General features: G+C 38.5%; 1 protein-coding gene across 2 annotated transcripts in view; it reads right to left on the minus strand.

The window, feature by feature from the left end:
- Nucleotides 1-25,613, minus strand: part of ADCY2 (adenylate cyclase 2) — a 211,923-nt gene that overhangs the window by 140,405 nt on the left and 45,905 nt on the right. For both annotated transcript variants that reach the window (XM_080578375.1, XM_080578374.1), the window contains exon 3: nucleotides 2,620-2,781. In XM_080578375.1, the coding sequence (XP_080434501.1) occupies nucleotides 2,620-2,781 (162 nt within the window). The remainder of the gene's footprint in view (nucleotides 1-2,619; nucleotides 2,782-25,613) is intronic.

A 25,613-nucleotide genomic window follows, 5' to 3' on the forward strand; every position in this document is an offset into this window, starting at 1 on the left:
ACTGAGCTCTGTGAAAGAACTTCATTTCAGGCCTCACAAAATTCTTCCCCCCCCCCCCCCCAAAAAAAAAAAGATTCAACAGCATGACCCTTTTAAATAACCATACCCCATTTCTGTTGTTTAGAAATTACACACACTTATCCTATACCAACTTGAGGTGTATCATTGGCAAACATGTTATTTCCCTTTTTAATATAATGAGTATCACTAACGCAATCCTTTATTTGTGGTCCAGATTTCAAACACAAAGAACACAAAACAAACATTTTTCTGCTTACACTCCAAAGTATAAACAACAGTAATCTAAAAAAGTCCAGAGGGCACAATGAGCTGTGGTGCAGCACTATGTCCCTTCCACACATCCGTGAGAACGCGGTGTGCTCAGTACCTTCAGTAACTGCCAAACTATTCAGAACATTTCATACGTTTTGCAAAGAGGGAATAGAAAATTAATAACATTCTGGAAATTAAATATTCCTAACAAATTTACAAACCAGTCAAAGACTTCCACTCTTTCCAAATGAAACTGGAAGTTGCAGAAGGGATAAAAGACATTAATTGTACAACAGAGCCCATAATTTACTTCTTTTGATTCCAGAGGCATACTGTGTCTAAAAAGTAACATCTTCTGAAAGTCCTGTTTCAGTTGTACCAAATTTTAATGGGCTAGAAAGATAGGCAGGAAAAATAAAGAAATGTTGCCAAGAGCAACTCCAAACCAAAACATTTTAGGGAAGAAGTTGCCAACTTATTAATACATTAATACATAAGTCTTACGAGGAGCGGCTGAGGGAGCTGGGGTTGTTCAGTCTGGAGAAGAGGAGGCTCAGGGGAGACCTTATCGCTCTCTATAGGTACCTTAAAGGAGGCTGTAGAGAGGTGGGGGTTGGTCTATTCTCCCCCGTGCCTGGTGACAGGACGAGGGGGAATGGGCTAAAGTTGCGCCACGGGAGGTTTAGGTTGGATATTAGGAAAAACTTCTTTACCGAAAGGGTTGTTAGGCATTGGAACGGGCTGCCCAGGGAAGTGGTTGAGTCGCCATCCCTGGAGGTCTTTAAGAGACGTTTGGATGTAGAGCTTAGTGATATGGTTTAGTTGGGGACTTGTTAGTGTTAGGTCAGAGGTTGGACTCGGTGATCTTGGAGGTTTCTTCCAACCTAGATGATTCTGTGTGATTCTGTGACATTTCTATGCCCTAAACAAAGCCCATAGGTCCACATGAAATAACATCCTCCTTGATTTATTCCACTACAATTACCAATAACACATTACTGAATTATTAAAATACTATATTGACTGCAGATGACCATGGTTCTTGCTTAAAATACAACACAATTCAGCAGCCTCAGCAACAAGCACCCAACTAACCCAAATCAGGAGAAGAAAAGCAAAACCACATATCTCACCATTTGAAAATTTCTACAGAAAACTACATCTTAGAACATCTATTGTTTTTCAGACTTCAGTTTCAATACTCCAGATAACACAGGTCTGCAGCTATGTCTGGAAATAAAATGCATTTCCCTGAATAACTTACAAAGCACAACTTTTGTAAAATCACTGCAGTTTTGAAGTCATGCTCTGAGACACAGTGTTTTTCAAATAAGGCTGAAGTAACTTGAATGGTTTTCTTGTTCTACTGATATGTTTATAAAAATGCATTTACTTCGAAGCTTCAGTACCATTTTGATACAAAAGTTAAAAGAATTCCATTTCCCTAAAATGACACAAAGATAGAAAAGAGCACGTATATGCTTTTCAAAATGAAATCTATTTTTTTCCTTAAAGTAGAGATTTCTAACAATGACAGCTAGGGTCACCACAGTACCACAATAAAAACTGTTGTACTTCACTGTTTGAAAGTTCTTCTGCAGAACAGGGAGGGAAAAAAACAACTACTATTAAGATTTTTTTTTAAAAATATTTGTCTGTGGCATGTCCTGTAGTACAAGTATCAGAGTTTAGTTACAAGCCAAAACCCAACTGCAAACACCGGTGCATTCTCTAAATGCCATGGCGTCTGCAGCCAGCCTGTCCTCTTCAATCAGTGGGCCCAGCCAGGATGAGGCTGTAAAATTCCTATAAAAGGCTGAGAATTACAAAAGGAGGACAAGTCCTACATCAGACTTCAAGAGGACAATCTCTTTCCAACAAATCTGTAACCCAGCTGACCACAGGGTACTCAAAGCATTTTTGATGCTCAGTGCATTTTTGAGTAAAAGATAACACTGCTACCTGGAAAAATCCTTTGTCTTAGAAGTTAGTCTTTGATGAGGTGAGGAGAGCAGCAAGGTGTGAGCACATACACATAGAGCATATATGCATAGCTGAGTGGCAATGCACCTTCTAGAAAACGGTTGCGTCACATAATTTTTTGATCAATGTTAATTTTAACACTGATAAGCACTGTATGGCTATAGATTCTATCACTTAAGGTGGGTTTCAGCAAGACATTACATTACTGACACCCCCGTGATTAGAAAACGACTAACTGTGAATTAAGTCTGTGGCAATTCAGAGACATAAATTTATACGGCCAAGCCCCAGTTGAGAAACTTGTGGTCTCATTTACCAGGGTATTCAGCGTGCAACTAATCACTAATTCCACAAAGCACCTACCTGCCAAACCAAGTGTTCCTTTACAACAGCTGTACCCGATAGACAGACGCTCAGCACAATCGTATGAGACGCAGAGGTCAAGACGCTGGCAACTATAGCGTCCCTCATGTTGAAGGGCAGCATGGTATACACCACGAAAATAATGAACAAGAAAAATGATACCTGTGGAAGACACAAAGACAAAAAAGAAGCATGTCAAATTCACTCCTGAATAATATTTAAAAAGTAGCAATTCATTTTGAACTGTCATCAGCATAAAGTTATGTGTTTTTTTTTTCTTATGGGAAAGTTACTATTAACCACTGCAGAAAATTGATTTAGGAAGAATTAATTTAAGAAAGTATTGGAAAAAATGCATTATATTTAATTTAAGAAGTGCAGTTTCAAGATACCACTTCATGGTTCAAGAACTTCACAGTTCTCCAATGTATTTAACATTTCAAATTTAACTTTAAATTTATCTTTTCAAAGTTTCATTTTATTAACCACCCTGTTTACTCTTAGTGTAGGTCTCCTGAGACTAGTGGTTTCTGATTGTAAGCTGCCTTACAGAACAATTAATTTGCCAAATCACTCCACTCCAGGGTCTAAGGAATTGCAATGCAGAGAGATTTCATTCATCTTGATGCACTAAAAATTTACAATTTCATAAAGTGTTAGATTATACAAAAAGCCAAAATTGAGACAAGCATTTTGGTTTAACAAGATTATACTTCATGTGTATCTACACGATGTGTGTCAAATTCAATAAAAACATGACATTTATTTGGACATGAAAAATAACTTCAGACAATCATAGCCCATAAGCAGAATTTACGGTTAGATTCTTAGAAGAAGATGCTGGTATCCACACTAACTGTATGGAACAAACTCTCCAAATGCACAACCCAAATCAGGAAACAGTATTCCTTCGTTACACATACAAAAGATTATGTATTGTATGGTATGTATACATTCCAAGGTTGACAACATAGTGAGAAAGCATAGGTGGATTTGGGAGACAGATTTTGCATGCCGTAGTAGACAGTTTTGGAAATGTGTCAGCCAGATAATCAGCTGATAGCACAAGGAAACAGAAACATTTGACATCTCTTCAGTTTCAGTCCTCCTTAAAGCTTTAACTGTGATCAGATACTAATGAAACTAACAGCAAAGAAAAGAGCCTAAAAACTTGGTCTGGGTAAGAAGAGGATTATGTAAGTATGATTTTTTCAAATTATCCTGGCCTGGTAAAAATCAGCTGGGATACTGAGAGAGCTACCTGATAATCTGAAAACTTGGGAAAGATGCAGAAAGTTCTGGCAGGCTGGAAGAAGGAAGCACAGAATATGCCTTTGAAAGGCTGGGAAAAAGAAAAGGTAAGGAGTTAACAACTGGTCAGTTTAGCTTCAATTCCTGGAGCAGTAACAGACTAAATAATAAAACAATTCATAAGCACGAGTACTGAAATTTAAAACAAAACATAACACAAACATAAGTAACAGCAAATGTGATTTTGCTGAAAAAAAATCATGTTAAAAGCAATCTCATTTTCTTCTATGTCACAAAAACAGGCATCAAGGTAGGGGAAGAGGCTGAATGAGTTAGGTGGTAAGAATGGAAGTGAAAGGTCCTGTGATATAGACATAACATGGCTGGATACCAGAGACAAAATACCTTACAGGCACATAAGACCAGCTGCCTCAGACATGTTTCCTGTTAAAAAAAAAAAAATGGTTTGAAGAAGAATCCTAGTCCTGGGAGATGGATTAGGATTTCAAATGCCTTCAAGTCCCAGGGACTTTTCATGGAAACAAGGTTTCATTGTTTCCAAGTTTAGCTTTCTAATGGACTTGGGGGCAGAAGTCATTTACATATTTGTGAGAACTTTGTGATTAGAAAATAAAAAATTATCCTTCTCTAACTGGATTGTTTCCAAAAAGCAGGGCTTGCATATTTTATGTACTTGAATATGGCTTGGCTGTATTGCCAGACTAAACAATCCATCTGACTTGTGAGGTATATGCTAGGTACAAACTAAAACTCATTAGTGGATTTAAGGTATAATATGATGCTGTTGTTTTTCAATTTCAACATAAAACAGACTGCTAAGCACAGGAAAATATTTTGGTATATTGCAATATTTCTAGTGGTATTCAGCTCGGTACCTAGAATAACACTGCATCAGCCACACATTTGTAATACTGCTACTAACAACTAGCCTTTCTGTAAGGTACTCCACTACTTTCTTTGGTTAAAATAAATGGAGAATTTTAACCTTCCACAAATATGAATAGGGAGACTTTTCAGAAGTTTCAACCCCACTTGACACTACGCATTCAGACCTCAAATTCTCAGTTACTCAGCATCGAACAGGCTTAGCTGGACTGGAACCAGGCTAAAGAACTCTTGACAACAAATTGATCTGTCAATTCTTATATTTGCATATAGATAAACACCAGATGCTTAATGTGCATCAGAAGGCAGCCAGTGCACAACCTTGAAATTAGGGTATGAAAATGCTGCGGCAGAGCAGAAGAGGTACCTGCCATCTTTGGCTTGCTAAGACACTCTGAAATACACATGGGAATGGCTCTTGTTGATAGTTCTTGACTCTTGGTGATCCCTTTTCTCTATTTCCAGTAATGGTCTAATGACCCAAGGAGTTGAGAGCTCCATTTATCACAAAGGTTCCTTTCTGATTTCACTGTGGCTCAAAAATATTCTCCCTGGGTACCCTGAAATATAATGCTTCTACCCTTCATCTTTAGAGCAGACATAAGTAGTACGTAAAGCTTGGGAACACTCCACGTATTTCTAAAGTCCACGTATTTCAGGTATTTCAGTTTGATGCTATAGGATGTGATGCTCAAAGGCTTCAATGTAGGGTGGTTCTTCAGGTAGAAAGAGGCAGGCTTCCTGGACTGTCATAGTCTGCAGAATGCACAGAAGCCTTTGACTTTTTTCATGATCTTTTTGCAATAATTTTCAGAAAAATTGCTGTTACAAACATTAAAACACAGCAATGCCAAGCTCTGAAGGACCTGACTATTCCACTGCAAGAGTTAGAACAGAGTGGAGTAGAGCGGAGTAGAGTGGAGTAGAGTGGAGTAGAGTGGAGTAGAATAGGATAGAACAGAACAGAACAGAACAGAACAGAACAGAACAGAACAGAACAGAACTAACAGAACAGAATAGGATTCAGTTGGAAGGGACCTTCAAAGATCAAGTCCAACTGCCTGACTACTTCACGGCCAACCAAAAGTTAAAGCCCAGTTGCCAAAGTGTGTCAATGCACATGTGCATTTGGTGTGCACATCCATCAGTAAAAAGAGTATTAATTTACAGTGCACTGTTTTTGACGCTGTTTAAAGCAGGCTGTTCCAACAAAGCGTGCCATAACCACAAAGCCTGCCGCTGTTCTGAAACTGTGTTGGAAGCAATCGTTGATGTGAGTCATCACTACCACTGCCTAGTCGAAACATGCCTTTTGTCCTGATCTGAACTTGGACTGCTTTAGGAATTGGCTTCTCAGACTTTTCTGAAGAGCTTGTCATTTTCCACACCTTGGAGATGAGTGATCCTTGAGTGAACCTTGGGCACTGGGCATACACATCAAGGCACATAATATTCCCTCTTGGTTAACACTGGTGTAACATTTTACAGAGAAGCAGGTGGCTATCCTGCTTTGAGTGAGGGATATCCAGGACTTTTGCCCATCATTCTTGACTGTTAGATTTTATCCAGATTTTATCTGAATCATACTGATGACTGTGACCTTGGAGAACTGGTATGAAGTAGATAATACTTGGTGGTTCACAGACATGACTGTTGGAAAAGTCACTGTTTTGGACTGTGATACCACATACTGCAGAGGATTTGGAGCCTGTGGAACCAGCCTGTTCTCAGAAACCTTGTCTCCCTGCTGTTGTCAGTTTCTTTTCTGAGTGGTGTAGCCTTAGCTCTGAGGGGTATCTGGAGCAGAAAGTTTAACATTTTTCACACTTTAAACTGTCCTTCCTTGCAAATATGATACCTCAGGGGATGTTGCCTTTCTTACTGAGAAGTGTATAACAAAGATATTAATCATTCATTTTATACAAATTATGTTCCAACAATGACTCACTGATAACTGGCTTGGCGTATGCAAAAATCACTCAATGTTATTCTGACCAGAATTTCCCCTTGGGGAGTATGACATCTTGACACTGAAGCAGGCATGTAAATCTAAATGTGCTGTTTCAGTATGAACCTAGAGGAAAGCACTGCTCTGGACACACAGCAGTAGTGACACAACAGTTTATGAAATACCTGTAGTTCTTCAGGACAGCTTCTTACACACAAGTGTAATGACAGCAAAACTCTTGGGAAAATAGAGGTCGCTTTTGAATGTAAATCCAAGGAAGATCCTGTTCCCATAATTAAACAGTTAGACTACACATATTCACATTAAGTGGGCCAACCCATTATATGATTGCTTTCAAAGGTTTTTCAATATCATCTTCCTCCTTAATTGTTTAAAGGGAGTATTAATAGGTAATTAAAGATTTTTTCCCTTGGAAAGAAAGACACTTGGATTATGGCTACTGATTTCAAAGGTTGTCTATGTACATCATAGCGCAAAAGAAGATACACTAGTTTTTTTTTTTCTAAAAACATAACTGAGTTTTATGGTATAATTGGCAGGACCTACTAATCTTACAAAATTTTTACAAATGCTGTATTCATGATTTAATACAATGCATGTATTAAGGTGTCAGAAAGGTATTTATACAAGCTATAAACTGTATATTAAAGCTGTAGGCAGAGTAACTGATGCAAATACATAAAGGTCTTTGCCACTCTACGTGTTCTGAATTCCAGAAGTCAAACCTGCTGACTCAGACTCTTAAAAGCCAGGCAATGTGCAAAGAACTAAATATGCTCCCCATATAAAACAAAAATTTCATTGAGTGCTAAAATCACCTTCTGTTCTGAACCGCCTTTGAAAAGTCTTAAATTATGAAAGTGTAGAATAAGGAAAAGGTGGTCCTGTTGTTCATCAAATCCTGCAATAATGGGACAAAAGGGCATTGAGCAAAACTAGAAGAAGATTGACTTAAAACAGATGAAAAGAAAGTACATCTTTATGTAGCAGATTGTGAACTTTTTGAACTTACCACCACAGGAGGTCATCATGTACCAGCAGGTTCAAAAAGAGATTAAACAAATTCCCGGACGACTTGTCCATAAACCAATAATAAAAAGACTGGGCAGGGATGTACCCTCTGACATTTCTAGAACCACTTGGGATGCTGGGGAAGTACAGAGGGAACAGACCACAGGAAGTGATCCAGTTTTGTGCTGTCTTTTAATAGCAGCTCCTCTGGCCATTCTTACAGACAGAATATGGTGGTAGATGGACCATGACTCTGACCCTGCAGGAAATTCCCTATGTCCTTATGCTTAGACTTTACTGCACTTTATTTAAGAGAGAGAGAGAGAGAGAGAATAAAAAGAAGCACTTATGACATAGTACCTTCCCTGGCTTTAAAATAAAGCAGGGTAATTCAGAACAAGAACTGAAAGTCCAACCAGACTATGAACGGAAAGCATTGTAGAATGATTTGCTAGTTAGAAGGGAGTTGTGAGAGGAAAGTTCAATTTTCAGCAACGCCAGGATATAATACACAAGAAGCTAAGTTCTAGTCTATACAAAAACAATGTTTTTTCAGTGTCTGTTACATCATAAATCTCAAGAATAAAAAACAAGAAGGAAAGATTTTGCTGTGATTTACTTAACAAAATTATGTCCACAATAAACTCTTACTACAGTCACTTTTACCAAACATGAATTTTTATTTCCTAATGATTATCATAGTAGGTAGTAAACAACCCTGTAAATCATCCCTTGTTCTTGATCACGGGGAGCTTTCAAGCTAATAATCCCTTTCTTTTGTGTGGAAGTCTGGGTTTAAATGGCATCAGGAAACAAATATTCATTACAGCCTCTGCCAAAAAATTAACCACAACCATTAGCAAAATAGGATAGAATAAAAACAAGTTTACTGCAGGAAAGTGGATACTTTAAATTAAAATGACTGCACAATAAGGATCCTACAAATGTGCTGCTAAAGTCACAGATTAATATGACAAGATGAAAGATTCCAGAAAAGGAAAGAAACTTCACATTTGAAATAATCAAAAGATAATCTGATTGCCTACGGTCTGCTGTTTGATTGCTTTCCGTGCCTCAAAATCTTTTCTTTCATTGAATGGGATCAGCAAAAGGGACACAGGATCTGGAAGGAGTGACCCAGGGACAATTAGTGGTGACCCAATGATCCATAACAATTTTTGGTCCTTCCTGATACAAAAAGAAGGGACTGAGCTACCATTATGTCCACCAGCCTTGAGATTATCCCTGTGCACAGAACCAGGAAAGGAAGACTTTGGTTCAATCTATAACTCACTTTTATCATTCTCTTCCTCATTTTATTTCTCCTCTTTCTGCTGCATCTCACTGGCCTTGTTTCAAGCATAGTAGAGTCTAATTAGTCAAGAAGACAGATTTATCCTGTTACAACACTGACAGGTTCCTGCAAGGAGAAAGGCAACTTCACAAAACACTATGTAGTCCACCAACAGCATGTGTTTGCAGTGATTTGAGTTTCTACCTGGACCAAAAGCAATAAACTATGCCATTGTTTTTTCAGTGATGAGACTAGTGAAAAGCACCAGAGAGACAGAATACATCCTTCCTCTCTGCAATGCTTCCCTTTTTTGTTTTGCCCATACATATTAAGGGCAGAAACCTACAACAGCATTATCTTGTGATTACCACAACTAACATTTTCTGTAAAGGGACAGTTGATATAGTCTTCAATGTTACCTAAATAATTTTTCATAAAATGTCTTCTTTTTCCTACAGCCAGTAGGAAAGAGATTTGAAGATGTAGTTAAAACCAAAATCCTGTCTTCCCAACCCACAAAAAAATTAAAAACAGACCTTTTTAACTCTGGCTAAGCCCATGCGGCATCCCCATCAGAAGAATCACAGACCCACAGACGGGTTTGTGTTGGAAGGGACTTTAAAGATCATCCAGTTCCAACCCCCTGCCATGAAATGCTACAGAACAGCACAGAATTCTAAAGTAATCTATAATTAATGCATTTTTTAAAGTGGAAAATCAGGAGAGATCCAAATGATTATATAGTATATGCAAACAGACTGAAGTCCAAAGCAATAAAAAATAATTTCATTCGGACTATTAGGGAGCTAATTTTATAACACTTAGGCACCTGTACCTCAAATTTAAAAGGAGTCTGATGAGAACATAAATGAGGTAGGGAAGTGAAAGGTCCTATTAAATACATCTTCTAAACCAGGATTCCATTACTGCAATAAACTACGGTGGTCCATCAGGATAAGAAACATTTATATGTCTCCAAATCTGAAACCTATTTTCTTAAGCATTCACAATTGCCCGTTTTCGAGACAACCTCCCGGATTAGACTGCCTTTTGGACTTTCTGTTTTCCTAAAGAATGTGTACAGAGGTTGCCTGCTTACAGTATCAGCACCAAAAATACCTGCCAATGTTATTAGTTCCATAATAAATTAATTCGCAACAGTATTTTATTCTCGGCACAACCGTGTAGTTCCTTGCTCTATACAAGTTCATACCGAAACTAGAGTTTTAAATTATTGTGCCTCTGCCCATCAGTTAATTGCAATGCTTAAAGTTACACAGCAAATTTTCACTGCAGTGTCCGTAACATTGTTATTCAATTATCATTTTTCCCTATGTTCTCATTCCAGTCCTGTTCTTCTGACAAAAATTTATGTTTCTAAGTTATGTTTCTAGATTTGGTTAACTCTAACAAAACCTATGTGAGGTCCAAAAATTGGCAGCTACCAAAAACTGGTAGAAAACCATTTAGCAAAAAATACAGTAAATTTTGAAGGCTGGACAATGCCAGACAAATTCAAAGTGAGAAACTGTAGGTACACTTTAAAAACTAAGGAAACTAACCCTGGGAGCAGCATAAACAGTGCTGCAGCAGAATTCCCATCATTGGGAATTCAAGAATTTTTCTAAAATGCTTCAAAGCTTCTATTGCAGCTGTTAGAGTTGCACTAGAAATTAATGCAAGCAAGTCTAAGTTGCACTAAGGGTCAAACAAAATTACCACGTATAGTGCCTGAGTAAAAACTAGAAAAAAATGTATGCATTCAAAATACAGTATCGAAGAAATTAGGAAGGCTGAGAAGAGCGAATAAAATGAATAAAAAATATATAAACAATTCTATTAAATAGCATTTCTGAAGTAAAAATTAGAATATATTCTGTGGAAGTGGGGAGAAGAGAGAGCTATAGAATCTGGGAGTGTTTCTCAGTACAGGTACTCCAGCGGAACAACGCTTACAAGAGCACTTGAGCTATCACTTCATCTGTGAGCACAGCACCACATCAGGAAGTGGCTCTAAGAGGGAGCCTTCATCCTACAGCTGAGTAAGAGCTCGGCAGAACTGTCATCCCTGGTGCCTGTTAAAATTCATCCTTGCCACAGCCAGAACAACAGGATGAATGTGCTCACTTGAGATCATTCCCCAGCCTTCCTTACAGTCATGTTTTCCCAAATGCCTACATATTAGGATTTTGATCCCCTCTGCAGAAAGAGCTAGGGATCTCAGTGGATGCACTCACTGATGTGGGCAATGCTCCAGGTTTTGGAGGGACTCCCCTACTTCTCCCAGCCCTCCACCAACATAACGGCAGGCCTGCAACACTCTCGAGCCCTCATGCCAGAACCCTCTATACAAAAGGTGCCTTTATATCAAAGATCAAAGACTCCAGATGGTTAGACAGTGCTCTTCTTGTGCCTAATAACACATTTAAGATATTGCAGAATCACAGAATCAGAGGTTGGAAGGGACCTCTGGAGGTCATCAAGTCCAATTCCCCTTCTCAAGCAAGGCCACCTAGAGCAAGTTGTCCAGGACTGTGTCCAGTCTCTCCAAGGAGGAAGACTCCACAACCTCTCTGGACAACCTGTGCCAGTGCTTGACCATCACTCCTCCAGTAATAAAGTATTTTCCAGCATTCAGATGGAATTGTGTGTTTTAATTTGTGCCCGTCACATCTTGCCCTGTCAGTGGGCACTACTGAGGACAGTGTGGCTCCCTTTATATCACCATCAGGTATTTAGACACGCTGATAACATCTCCCCTGAGTTTTCTCTTCCCCAAGCTGAACGTTCCCAGCTCTCTCACCCTCTGCTCATACGAAAGATGCTCCAGATGCTTAACTGTTTTCGTGGCTCTTCACTGGACTCGCTCCAAGTAAGTTCATATTTTTCTTGTACCAGGACAGGACACAACCCTCGAGATTTGGCCTAACCGGTGCTGAGTAGTAGGGAAGGATCACCTCCCTCAAACTGCTGGCAATGTTCTTCCTAACGTAGCCCAGGAAATGACCATGGTCAGGGCCAGCAATGTACAATCCAACCTGCTAAGGAGGTCTGAGCCCTGTGCCGTTGCCATACTGACCCCCAGGAATTTCACAGCCATCAAAGCAGCCTTGACAGCACACTGAGCAGCCCTGGAAGCCCTCTGTGCTTGTGCTTAGCAGCGAACCCACCAAGATCAATGCTTGAAAGTGAAGAAGTGAAAACAGGGTCATGGTGAGCAGCAAAATGTGCAGCAGCTCAGCAAGCAAGTGCAGCACTGCATGCTGAGGTGCACAAGATGTTTCAGAGTGAAACGTGCCCCCTAACCTCCCAGGGAAGAAGGGCAAGTCTCTTCCTGATCTTATCTACTATCAGGCAGGAGCATGCCGATGAGAACGAAGAGCACTCACTCCCTCTAGAGAGCAGGAGTCCTCCTTTGCTTAAGCCACACAAGGGACCACCGGGCATTCAGCGAAGGGCAGCACCCCCAGTGAGCTGACATTGTCTGCGGTGGTTGTCTTAATGGGGGGAAAGAGCCAGAAGAGTGAAAAAGGGGCACGCCTGGAGTACATCTGTTAGAAAAAATAGAATAGTAAGGAACCTGAACAAACGAAGTTTGGATTTCCTTTGTGCAAGTCAGCAGTGCACAGATCAATAGCATTCTTTAACAGCTCAAGACAGAAACTGCTGCAAAGGAAAGACATGGCAAATGGAAATGGCTGAGCAGTATGACCCCACTTACATAAACCTGATAACTAGCTGTTTGTTTTTTTTGCAGACTATGCTTTTTCCCTAAGCATATATTTTTGGGCAAACCACTGAAGAAACACAAGAAAGTGCCAAGCAAAAGAACTGCTCAATGACTGCCATGAAATACTGTGACAGTGTACAGAATCGCAATAGCATAATGTTAAAAGAAAGGAAGGAAACAGATTTCTTCTTTAGGAGAGCTGCCAAAATAGGACATAACACCTCCTCGGAAAATTTTGTTAATCGTAGAAACAAAAGACCTAGAAGTGTGTGATGTCAGAAAATCTACCAGAGCAAACACTTCCAGAGCCTCCATAGCACTATTTTTCCTTTGCTCTTACTCAGTTGCTCTCATGCTGTTATGCCTACAGTCCTGCACATGCAAATCCAGGGTAGCTCTGGTGGGTTCTCATGGGAAAGGATTACCACTAGCATATCACCTCTTTTTCCCCCCTTTTCTTTCTCTTTGGCTGTGTTTTTTGATGAACATTAGGGAACCCAATAATATGCATGCAGAGAGCTTAACAGCCAAGCACCACGCAGCACCTGCCCTTGATATAAGCATGGTCCAGTCATCACTAACAGCATCATATGGAGGAATAACCAGCCAGGAGTTTGAGCAGGTCCTAAAGAAAACCATATAGTCTCTATGGGACAATTATTACAGGGAGAACCACCTGCTGCACTAAAGACGACACATAGGACAGGATGCTTCTCCTGATGCTTCTCCTCCCAGCTGAGTGCTGGGGAGAGTTTGTCCTTTTCTTTTTCTCTTCCTCTGCTATTTTATTTCTGTTTCTCCCCCAAACCAGAAAACTTTCACTGCTACAGCCAATGCACAGCATCAGCTACAGACCCTGACCGTAAATCTTCGTGCATGTGAACTTGCTGCAACAGCCTGTATGCAATGCTGTCTTTCCCCACAACTTCTGAAAACCACCAAGTGATTTCCATCTGGAGAAAGTGGTCAGGTTTCCAAAGCCATGAGACTACAATTTTTACATGAACCCTGGGAAGCAACGGTGCTAGCAACCTGGATGCTTCTTCCTGATGAAGAAAACTACTGCTGTTGTGAAAGAGGCAATCCGGGCTTCCTTTCCCCCTTTACTCCAGACAAGCTGGGCAAGGCAAAAGACAGAGCTGAGAAATAAATAATTCAACATTAATGTATGAATGGACATGTACCAAACCTAGTAAAAGCAAACACAGAACAACAAAACAAAACAATCTCTTTTCTGTTTTTGACACACAAAATCACGTGCATTTTATTTCAAACACTGCCACATACACAACAGAAAAGGAAAAGGTACACAGGCATTTGTTTCCCACTCTTCCTTCTGCTCCATTTTTGAAACAGCCTCTTTTAAGAACATTGATCTCTACTAGGCTCACAGATACAGATCAGAGCAGTTCGTTCTTTGATAGGAATTTAATTGCAATTGCAATAAAAATCAAGTCAAAGATACAGATAAAAAAAAATCATGGTAACTTACAGAAATGGGACCTGTTTTGTTAACATGTATAAGCCTTCATTTGAGAAGAAGATTTGTCAGAGTTTTGACCCTTTATTACAAAAAGACTGAAAGATGAAAGAAGATTAAACTGGAGAAAAGTTACACGGAAATTATATTAAGGCTCATATTTAACCTGACAGTCAAACAGATTCACCACTAGCACACTCATTCTAAGTATTAACTAATATTACTTTAATATAGCAGCCATATTTAAAATTGATTTATACAAAATTTAAAGCAATTTTGCAACAGACAGCACAGTTGGAGAATATCTTTGGGCTGGATGATCTAAACTACTGTAATAATACTGATTTTAAATACAGATTCCTTCAAATTCTAAATATTGTAATTATTTTTATAAATTATTAATCGATTTAATGAATAATGTAGGCCCTGACACTGACTAGTGGTCTGATTTCATGTGTAACTCGACTGTGGCTATCTTCTATTTGCAAAGAGATTCATTACGTAGCTGTAGGATTATTTAAATATGGTAGACTAAATTAATCCCAGCAGGATGAATATAGAGAAAAAAATATTCTGATCCCTTTTAACAAGTATGGAGTTTCACATATCGCAGTGTTGCAAATGTTAAAATTAGTCAACAACTAATTTACATATTATTTTACATAAGGTTCTGGACATCACTTGTTGAAAGGATTGTGGTATTTTTTTTCACACCTTTCTTTTCACTCCTTTCACACCACAAAGTTTTGTGCGCAAAAGTTTTCAGCAGAACAATTTGTATGGAAGTTTGGATTTCCCAGAGGGAACAGCAACACTCTCGACATTCCAGAAATCTGGTCAGAATTTTTCTGTAAAGTTCCCCAGAATCAGAACAGTACCTTTTCCCACTGAAATGTGTCTATGCAGTATACCGTGTACATCACAGGAAAAATTATCTGAATTAAACAATAAAGTTCTTGGCATGACAGTTTGTTTCTCCACTTAATAGCATCACAGAGTACTTTAGGTTGGAAGGGACCTCTGGAGGTCATCCAATCCAGCCTCCTGGCTGGTTTCAAAGATAGATAAACTTCATATAATGAGCACAGATCCTGAATTAAGGTATTGTTTACCAAAACTGCATGTATTCTTACACAGTGAAAGAGATAATTAAAAGAAAACCTTTAAACAGGGAAATATAACAATAAAAGTTGAACTTTCCTTTTTTTCTTACAGTAAGAAATAACATATCATCAATCATGATGGTCGATTTTGCAGGTGAACAAAACAAGGTAATTTCTCCAGAAAGAGGGGAATACTTTCCATCTCTTTTTTTACGTACTCAATCCCAAATCACTATCAAAACCAGTCCCCCAAGCCCAGTCAAGTACCTGATCTTAGTAGGTACATGACTGTAAGAAAATAATTGTCAAAATTAGAACTGTCAAAAAATATTAAAAAAGAAATGGTCACATTTCACCTAAATTATGTAACAGTCTCACAAACCAATGGAACTGTAATTTTTTTTCCATGAAAAAATAGCTGGAAAACACAGGCAAAAATTTCCACATATTGTTGGGGTGAAATGATGAAAAAGACAATCCAGCAGATGCATGAAATATAAATGAGCCCCCTTCAGTTATGACAACAGTACAGGTTGCAGTAGTGCTCCTTTCTTTTTCTTTTGATGTTGAATGATTTGTATGCACAGTTAAAAAAAAAAAAAAAAAAGGAAGCAGACATACAGATTAACAGTTCTGACTAAATGATGCTTCCTAATAAATATTTGTGGATCTTACTTAGACATCAAAGGCAACCACGCATGGCTTGTAGACAAATAATACAACCATAAGATGATATTATCAATATATTTCTGAGGAGACCAGTCAACTACAAACAAGCACCTATGCTAAATCCAAAGGGACTGACGGCTTAATTTAGTGTTAATAAATGAAAAAAAAAAAATTATGGTGTGCACTTCAGAAACAGGCCCCTGCTGAGGTGAAGTTGGGCTTCACAGCACCTCCATAATAACCTATGTGAAAATAAAACTATTCTTCCAGTCAATTCAAAGGCCCAAACATTTAAATAATCTAAAGAAATAAATTACGATTTAAGCTAAACATAGGTCCTGCATCCTGCACTTATTTCGCATGTGACCCACCCACCCAGAGGACTAATGCACTACCGACCCCACAAAGCTATGCCAATACATGTTGTTATACAAACTAAGCCACCTCATCCCTTCTCTCTGAATGGATTCAGCTTTCTCGACCAGTGTTACTAAAGAATCTCATAACACCTAGCGCAAGGGAATCTTCAGCTTGGAGGAAATGTTTCCTGTATTTTCCTTTGAGTTTTCTTGGATGGAAAAGATGGAAATACTTGGGAGCAACACAATCTACTTTTGTTTCTATCCGTTAACGTGCCAATTGTCCCCCACTACTGCAGTGGGGGACAGTCAGAGCAAGGTGACCGCTTCTCACTGTGTCTAATCTAAGCCACTAGGCCACAGGTGTTAATTCCAATTAAATGGCTAGATAAAGTAAGGTAGACAAGCTGCAGCTGTAACATACAATATCAGATTCAAGGAATGAGCAGACTACAAATGCAGCACGAACACTGTCCTGACTGATGAAGAGGAGTGCTTCACCTCACAGTAGGCTGATGAAGAGGAGTGTTTCACCTCACAGTAGGCTGGCAATTTGCAGGTTAATAATTTTACGCACCACAGGGCCTTTCAGCAGGCCAGAGAGAGGAAAGACACTATCCCTACCAGTAGGTAGCAACTGCTTTATCCATGCAAGGATGGAGACGAGGATGATGATGTGAACCCGAACACAACTGTAGGTCAGGCTAGGTATAAAGGAAACATATGTGTCCAGATCAAATTTCTGATCCATGAATTAAAATGTTTTGTTTGCGTAAGAAGACTTTTCCTATGCATAAGAACATGACGCCCAGCCACAGGATTAGATGAATCCCACAAACAACCAGACATTGTAAGAGAAGCTTTGGAGTTGATCTAAGGGTACTTAAATGTAAGTTTAATTTTCCTTTATTTGTTGTATCACATCTCAAAACACTTGCATCTATCTTCCTATTTTGTAAATAAATCACATATTTTACAATTATTCTGGATATTTTACAATTAAGATGGATTATTACAATTAAGCAGGTGATTGGTAGATAAATGGCAAATACCATCCCTTCCAAAGCAATAATCCTTAAAAATGAGATATGAATCACACCATCACATTGCTCAGTACAAACTCCAGGGGATGCACGTACCAAGCTAGACTACCTGCCTGGAAACTGGTAGAGCACGGTTTTCTAAGAAAGAAATGTCTTCTCATGAAAACCAAATGACTTTTGAACCACAAACCAATGACTTTTGAAATGAGCAGTGGCTTTACCTCCAAGAGTCTTCCAACAATTCTGAAGCAACTACAAAGAAGCTTCAGTTTATTTAATTTATTTGTAATTCACATTTGTTTTTTCCACTCATTCAAAGGATGTCAGTGAAAGCAATATAGCTGCATGAAAATGCCGAATAGCTGACATAGAACAGCTAGTTCTACTGCACATGATATCCCAACCAGTAGACAGGTTATCTCCAAACTTTATAGATGCTACTACTTTAAAGTGCAACATAGCTATACCAGAAACATTTAGCAGCTGCTAAGCACTGACTTGTCATAGGCTAGATAAATATAATTATCCTGGCTTGAAATAAACCCATGTATACCAGTACACCATCATAGCACCTGAAAGAACTATGTGAGTACTTACCAATAAGGGAACACAGAGAGAAAATCAGGTATCATAAGACATCATCATTCCCGTAGCCATACTTTTAAACATTCATAAAAGCACTTCTAGACTCCTATTACCACATCTAATTATAAACGTCTTACAGACACTGTAATTATTTCCCCGATATGACATGAGAAATCTGAAACAGATCTCCACAGCTCTGAGTTGCAATTTTCTACACTTTTAAGGTAATAATGGACAAATCTCATTATTATTCTGCCTCCAGTCCACTTCTACATTCCTTTTTTCCTAAAGGAATAGTTTAGTGAAAGCCTTAGCTACAAATGGAAAGAAGTATGTATTACAGATGACAGGATTAAAACATAAAACCAGAATACTATAAAAGTGGTGCTTTCAGTGATACCTCTTGCAGGCATTGCTTTTCTTAAAAACAGCTCTCACAAGAGACAGTTAACTACGTTTGCAAGGCTGACAATATTAGTCATCGCTGTACTGAAACTGAATAAAAAGATAATTTATGTATCCTCTCATCTATTTCTAGGTGAAATTAACATTATTCCAATTATAATTTTCTTTTTACCAGAGAGATTACAATATTTATTCTCAGACATTTTTGGTTTATATAAAAGTCATGTAAATGCTTCTTTTCTAGATCAGGGCATTTTCATTTACATCTCTATACCAGAGAAAATGTTCTCTATTATACTTCAACACACAAATTCTTACAGTAAGGAAAACCCTCCTGGTACCAAAGTCTCACAGTACAATGTCTGTTATTATTCCTAGGATGTCTGGAAGGATTTTCCCCCAGATTTCTTCTTGGGCATCTAAATGAATCCTAAAGGATTAAATTTGCTGATTCCTTTCAGTTCTATTAATGTTACTGGAACGTGCCAGCTTTCCCTTGTTGTCATGCAAAATTATAGAAATGGTGTACTTTTTTCACAGTCACTTCCTTCCTCTTGTTAAGTGTTATCAATATTAGAGAGGGCTTGCTTCTGTAAACATACAAAAACTATGCCTTCCTGAGCCAGTGTATCTCTAACAAATATAGAAAAAAATAGAGTAAAGTAACTTGACTCTTATCACAGCACACATCCCACGGAAAGGGGAAAAAAAGGCACTGTTCCTCTGCTGCTGCCACACTCTGACAGATGTTTTCATACTACATAATGGGAAAGAAAACTTCAGTTTAATCCAGGTGGGATTAAATAGGACTAACTAGGAAGTATTGCAAAGGCAAGAGTTCAAAGTCCTCTTCCATCCTCACACATGAAAAGCAAAATCTCTCATGCCCTTTGAAACTTTTTAGTGAAGCTGTTTTACAAGCTTGACTTACCTCATAATGATGGTCGGCCATTTTAGGCGCTCTACATACCACTGTTAGTGAAATAATAATGCTTGTTATTCCATAATTTTAATTCACACAAGCAGCAGAACAGAAAAGCTTGATGGGGATGGAAAAAGCCCAAGCTTAACTCTGTTTTCACTTACGTGATTACACTAAATTGGTATCAGGGGAGTCATTTTTTATATAAAGTGGTATGAGGCTAGTATCAAGCTTGATAAATTAGGAATGGATTTGTATACAGACAATCGAAATAAAATTTCCATGTTTTTTCATTTTTATATTTTATTGACTTTACATACTTTAGTCTGCTCACTTAACTCATTTCAGTAGCTGAGCAATAGTTAAAAAAGTTCTTGGACAAATGATAAGTACGGTGACACTGAAGCTGGGAAAGGCACAACCTCTCCAAACTACCAAATGCAAATAAGCAGAGGTCAAAACATTTAAGTTAAAATATTGTCAGACGGCAGAGAATAAAAAGTAGAAGTGAAGCAATTTATATGTTTAAAATGAATGAGAATTCACAGTATGCATTAGCTAGAGCATGATTTTATCAATAGTGATTTTCTTTTGTAACCTCAAGTGTTATTTTTTCCTTAAATCCACTTATCTTTGTTGCATATTTTTTTTCTGTAGGGTCACAGACTCATTCACATACTTGGGATTAGACACTGGTGTAAATGAACCAGAACAGCAGTTTCTGCAGACCCAATCATTTTGAGTACACTTTATCTTCTCCCTTCCCTTGTCACACTGTTTCAGTTTGGAAACACTTATTGATCCGAACATTCAGATTTCACCTAACCAAAAGAATCATCAATGAGACTGAGGAGCATCAATACCCTTTCTAATGTGAAGCCTGAAAAGCAGCCCACGGAGCTGCGAAGGCTTTCAGTGCTCCGGCTTGACCTTGGCAAACTCTGCGTTATTCAGGAAAATAATAACATTAAATGATTTCATCCAACTTGCAGTACCCCACATGCTTTGCAGAAAAATATCTTAAAGGCATCTGACGGAGCTCTGCCTGTGTGATCACAAGTGTGAGTTTTAAACAGAGAAGATCTGATAGGCTTTATAGATCTTTTGCAGCTACCCAAACTGGGTTATCTGCACCTAATGTCAGTTTCAAGATCCAATATATTTCATCTTGCTAGGGCTAAAAGCAGGTTTTGAGTGGTAATCAAAAACCAGGAGTCTCCCTCTTCAAATGGTACTAAATAACTATTTTTAGCCTACGTATGTTATTCCATACAGGCAGAAAATGTCTTTGCATTTTCAATGTAGGAATAAGAAGGAATATGATCTTCACTGTAAAAACACTGCTTTCTATTCCCAAGTGCCTACTAACGTCACCAAAAAAAAAAAAACAACCTTTAAAAAAACAACTAAACCCAAACTTCTTCCCTTCAAAAAAATATCTAGACTAAACATAATGTTGACTTTGGAAATGCCAGTATAAACTGGTATCTACCAACAGACATGCTACTGCTACTTACTTTAGGAGGAAAACACCTAGATATAACAGAGGCAAACCAGACTCTAAGCCTTCAGAGCAGCCAGATACCCCTCTTTCTGGGTGCTGTCCTTCCTTCACGATGGCATCATGTCTTTGCTTTTTCCACTCACTGTTTGATTTGGGTTTGGGAGGCATCTTTTGATTTCGATTTACTGGCAGCAGCACAGAAGTGAATACTAGAAACAGTTAACTGCCTTAAAAGCAAAGGGAAAACACACAGACTCAAGTCAGGAAGGTGAAATAATTTGTAGAAAAGGGCAGAAGGAAGCTGATAACCAGGAAATAGCTGTAACGTTACTAGACTATCTCACAGCAAATGTAAAGAGAAATGTGCTTGCTTTTAATAGCAGCATGCAGGACCTGAGCTATCTACATTTATAAGCCCTTCTTTTAAACCTTCTGTTGCAGGCAAAAGTGTCTTGGGGTGTCCCTGGCCCAGGTGGGTGGCCCACAGATGTAGTCCCTTTGAAAAGGTGTCCATTTGGGATGGAGCGAGAACCTCCTTCCAGGAGGACACCTCCAGCCAGGTGCCTCATTGCAGCCTCTCCCTCTCTGGAAAACATGAGTCTTCTGCTGTCATTTAGACATAATTGTTCTCACTTATAAACAACTACATGTGCGAATACATATTTACAAGAGTCTACAGCTTGAACTAAGAAAGGTAAAAGTTCTCGACTGCTTTCCCACACAAACCTATCAGAATCATGCAGCTGACAACACTAGGCAGACTTACCACGCAAAACATGTCTGTACTTAAAAATATGCTGCAACATAGACACCTGTGAATGCATTAGTGAAGTGGAAAAGGAATCTAGACAGGACAAAAAGCCTTCTCCTAAGGCCAGAAAATTAAAACAAAGAGTGAGAACAGCTTAACTATGAAGTAAGAAAAGCATACTAAATATCACTACATATTCAAAGTGCTGCTTAATTAAAAATAAATAAAAAACAGCATTTTGGAGCATTCTATCTTTGCACTTTTCAGTGAGTTGTATTGCAGAAAAGCGCACAAATGAACGAGCTCTGTGCAAGCGGAAGTCTGCATCCAATCTGAGCTCCACCGAGGGTGCTGGGCTCCTCGCCTGTTTGGTTCTCATTCATAATAAAAAGCTCCTCCTGCTGGAATGTGTGAGCCACTCTGTCTCCCAGACGAGTAATTCCACATCTGAAACCCCGTAATACAGTTTTTACAAAGAAATAAATGCAACTAGTGCATAAATGATAAGAAAAGATGCTTGCTAAGCCAAGCAAACCGTAACTAAGTATATATTCCACAGTGGCAAAGCCGCGGTTCTTGCTCGTTTGGCTCAACAATTATGTCGAGTGCCCACTAATGCTGTAGAAACAAACTTTAAAAAATAAAGTTTGACTTTTCATGGTGAAATACTCCATCAAGGTGACCTTGTTTGTCCAGAAACTGAAATTAACCACTAAAACAAACAAGAGTCAGACCAACTCTCATGTTTTCTTTTTGATTCTAATAAACACGGAAATGAAAGCCCAAATAAAAATTATACTGTTTACAAAACTATGTTTGATTATATTAATAATAGTTTGATTACAGTAAGTTTAAATATATTAATAATAACCTACAGAAGTACTTTAACACTTTTTGTTTGTTTGCTTTTAAATGGCATTATTTCTTTAAAGGCATCCCTTGGAGAAATAAAAATCTGCTGTTTTAAGCACTTCTCTTAGACAACAAAGTAGATCCACTGACCTTAGAAATAAAACACTTCACACCTCCTGATGCGTCATTAATTCCATTCTCTGAGGAGGTTAGGGAAAAATAATAATTAATGTCTTGCCAGAAAATGGTCTCAGATTTAAGGCCATTTCCTTAGCTACCAACTGATGAGTTAGTTTTTTGCCTTTTATTAACTGGTAAAACAGCGGTCACTATTTTTAATGAGGACAGTAAACAGCTTTTTGATATAAACTGACAACTTTAAAACTGGACACATACCTCTACTTAATAATGGTTCGTGTTATTCTCTTGAAATGTTAGCCTAATTTGGCAAACAAAAGCCCCCAAATATCAATTCTGCTTTTAATGAAAGGATTCTTACTTTCATTTTCCTCTGAAATCTAATTTTTTACAAGACCTTTCAAACTACCAAGGATTTTCACTTTCATCAGTGAATTTTCACTTCATGCTCTAGCCCTTGAAATCTTGGACAGAAATTTGCTTTTCTCTCTGAAGAATTAATGCACAGCAGTAATGTTGGGAAGGCAGCTGCAGTTCTCCAAGACCGGTGACACTGCCCTTCAGAATGCTTTCCCTTAGACCTTCCTCAGTCCTTTTCCCATCTTTTTCTTTCTTTATTTTCAGATATGCGCAACAAGGGTAAACGAAGACACTTCTTTCAGAAAGCCATGTTATTTGGCACGATTAAAAGTACTTCCAGAGAAATGCCACATCACAGCATGATTAGTGACCAGCTGCACAAAATACGGGTTATTTCCTATTTTTATTAAAAATGTTTCACAGCAATTTACTCCTTCAAAAGCTGATTTAAGACAGGTGTTAAAATGCCCTTGGCCTCAGATTTGCTGTTTTTAATGCTTAACCAAATCCTACCATCTTTTCCTCCTCTTTGTCTTTCTCTAAGAGCACATTTGCCAGTTGTTCTCAGACAAAAAGCAGAACTGTGGCAACAAGGCACCGCAGCACCACTTCCAGCCTATTTGGTCTTATCTCTGACATACTTTCCTGTTCAAAAAACCTGCCAAGCCTAAATACTACAGAAGCCTTGTTAAAAGCTAGTGTTAGAATCGTTCAGGAAAAAAAAAAAAAAAAAAGAGAGCCTCTCCATATAAACGGGAAGACTTGATGTCCAGAGAGAAAAAGAGCCTTGGAGAGAGAACAGAGGAGCAGACAGGAGGAGGGGAGCAGAAAGGTCCTGAGGGTCACCATCCTGCCTTCTTGAATGCGACCATCGTCGTCCCTCAGGAGAAATCAGGGCAGCAGCTCCCCAGATGCAACAAGCTCAGCAGTTTATTTACATTTCAGCAGCAGTGCAACACTCTCCTCCCTGAGCCTTCAGTTCTGCTCCCCAGCATGGCCCCACGCTAATGTATGTAAGAAAGCTAGCGGACAGCCCCCCAGAGATGGCCTTTTCGGGGAAATCCTCCTGTGAGAGCAGTACAAATTTTACAGTGCCTCTGTGCTGTGAAAACACATCGATCACTGGAGAGAAAAGGATCCTCTGGAAGACCTGGTTCCTTTCCTTATTTACCCTAGCTCAGTGAATGCTTGCATTATTGAAACGAGAACAGCTGCCTGCTGCCACCGATGTGCGGGAAGAATCTGGTTGTGTGAGGCTGGTGACGTGGTCTCTAAGCAAAAATATTAAAGTATTGCAGTAGCCCTTCCATGAAGTATGCTTCCAGGTACTATTCCAGTACAAACGCTCTTCTGTAACAGCAATTTTAACTCATGAGGCACGTGTTAATGAAATGTTACTGTAATTTGCATCAAAAAATAGTGCTAATGTAATTCAAAATTCTATTGATGCTTCATTTTCAGACTGCTGTCTTTCATGAATGCCTTCTGAGAATAAGGAGTGAAGATGCAGCCTTCAGAGCTATTCATTCTGCCAGCAAGTTCCCCGTTCATCTCTGCCAAGAACAAATCTGTTCTGATGCAAACACTCCTCTTGCTTCCACTCCTGAGACGTCTTACATACAACTTACAGCAATCACGAAAAATTGTGTTCATTTATTTCTGAAGTAAGGACATAAAACTAACTATTGTAGAGTCCAGCTAAATGTGTTGCTTGCCAACAGCTTCTTTTTTATTTTTTTTTTCTCCCTTGCTTTATGTTCTGTAGTTTTTTTAAGGAAGGTTGGAAAAGGAAGAAAAATTCAGTGGCATATTGTGGCTGCTAGTTCATCCAACTAAATACCTTGTGTGGCAGTACAATTGTACTAGTATGCTTAGTAAGTCTGACCTTTGAATAGAGAATGAAATTTGATTTAGAATTAAAAATGATACCAGTTTGGGGGGACTTGGGTGGGTTGTTTAGGTTTCGTTTGTTTTTTTCTCATCAACAGACCAAGTTCTTTTTGGACATCCCGGTTACTTCCCATACTGTCCTTTCCTGAGCATGTTACTGAACTGTACTTGCATCTTCAGGCCCAGCAATTATTGAATTTAAATATAAGGTAAAATATCTACTTTAAAATCAGTCATATTTGTTCACATAGATCTTCCCGGTGCCAAAGATGATCTCTATCACTGCACTGCTGTACTGCTTTCCAAGAAAAGAAAGCAAGGAAGGAAGGAAGGAAGAGAAAGAAAGAGAGAGAGAGAGAAAAAGAAAGAGAAAGAAAAAGAAAGAAAGAAAGAAAGAGAAAGAAAAAGAAAGAAAGAAAGAAAGAGAAAAAGAAAAAGAAAGAAAGAAAGAAAGAAAGAGAAAAAGAAAAAGAAAGAAAGAAAGAAAGAAAAAGAAAAAGAAAGAAAGAAAGAAAGAAAGAAAGAAAGAAAGAAAGAGAAAAAGAAAAAGAAAGAAAGAAAGAAAGAAAGAGAAAAGGAAGGAAGGAAGGAAGGAAGGAAGGAAGGAGAAAAACAAAAAAAAGGAAGAAAAACAAAAGAAAAAAATTTAAAAAATCATCAGATTGGCTTTGCTTCAGACCAAAAAAAAAGACTACTTTTCCCCTGATTTCTGGTTTACTCACATGCAGATTATACCGTATGTTGTGCTAGCTCTTTTGTCTGCAAATGCCAG

Source organism: Anser brachyrhynchus, assembly GCF_964034855.1.
Source record: "Anser brachyrhynchus genome assembly, chromosome: 2".
NCBI lineage: Eukaryota > Metazoa > Chordata > Aves > Anseriformes > Anatidae > Anser > Anser brachyrhynchus.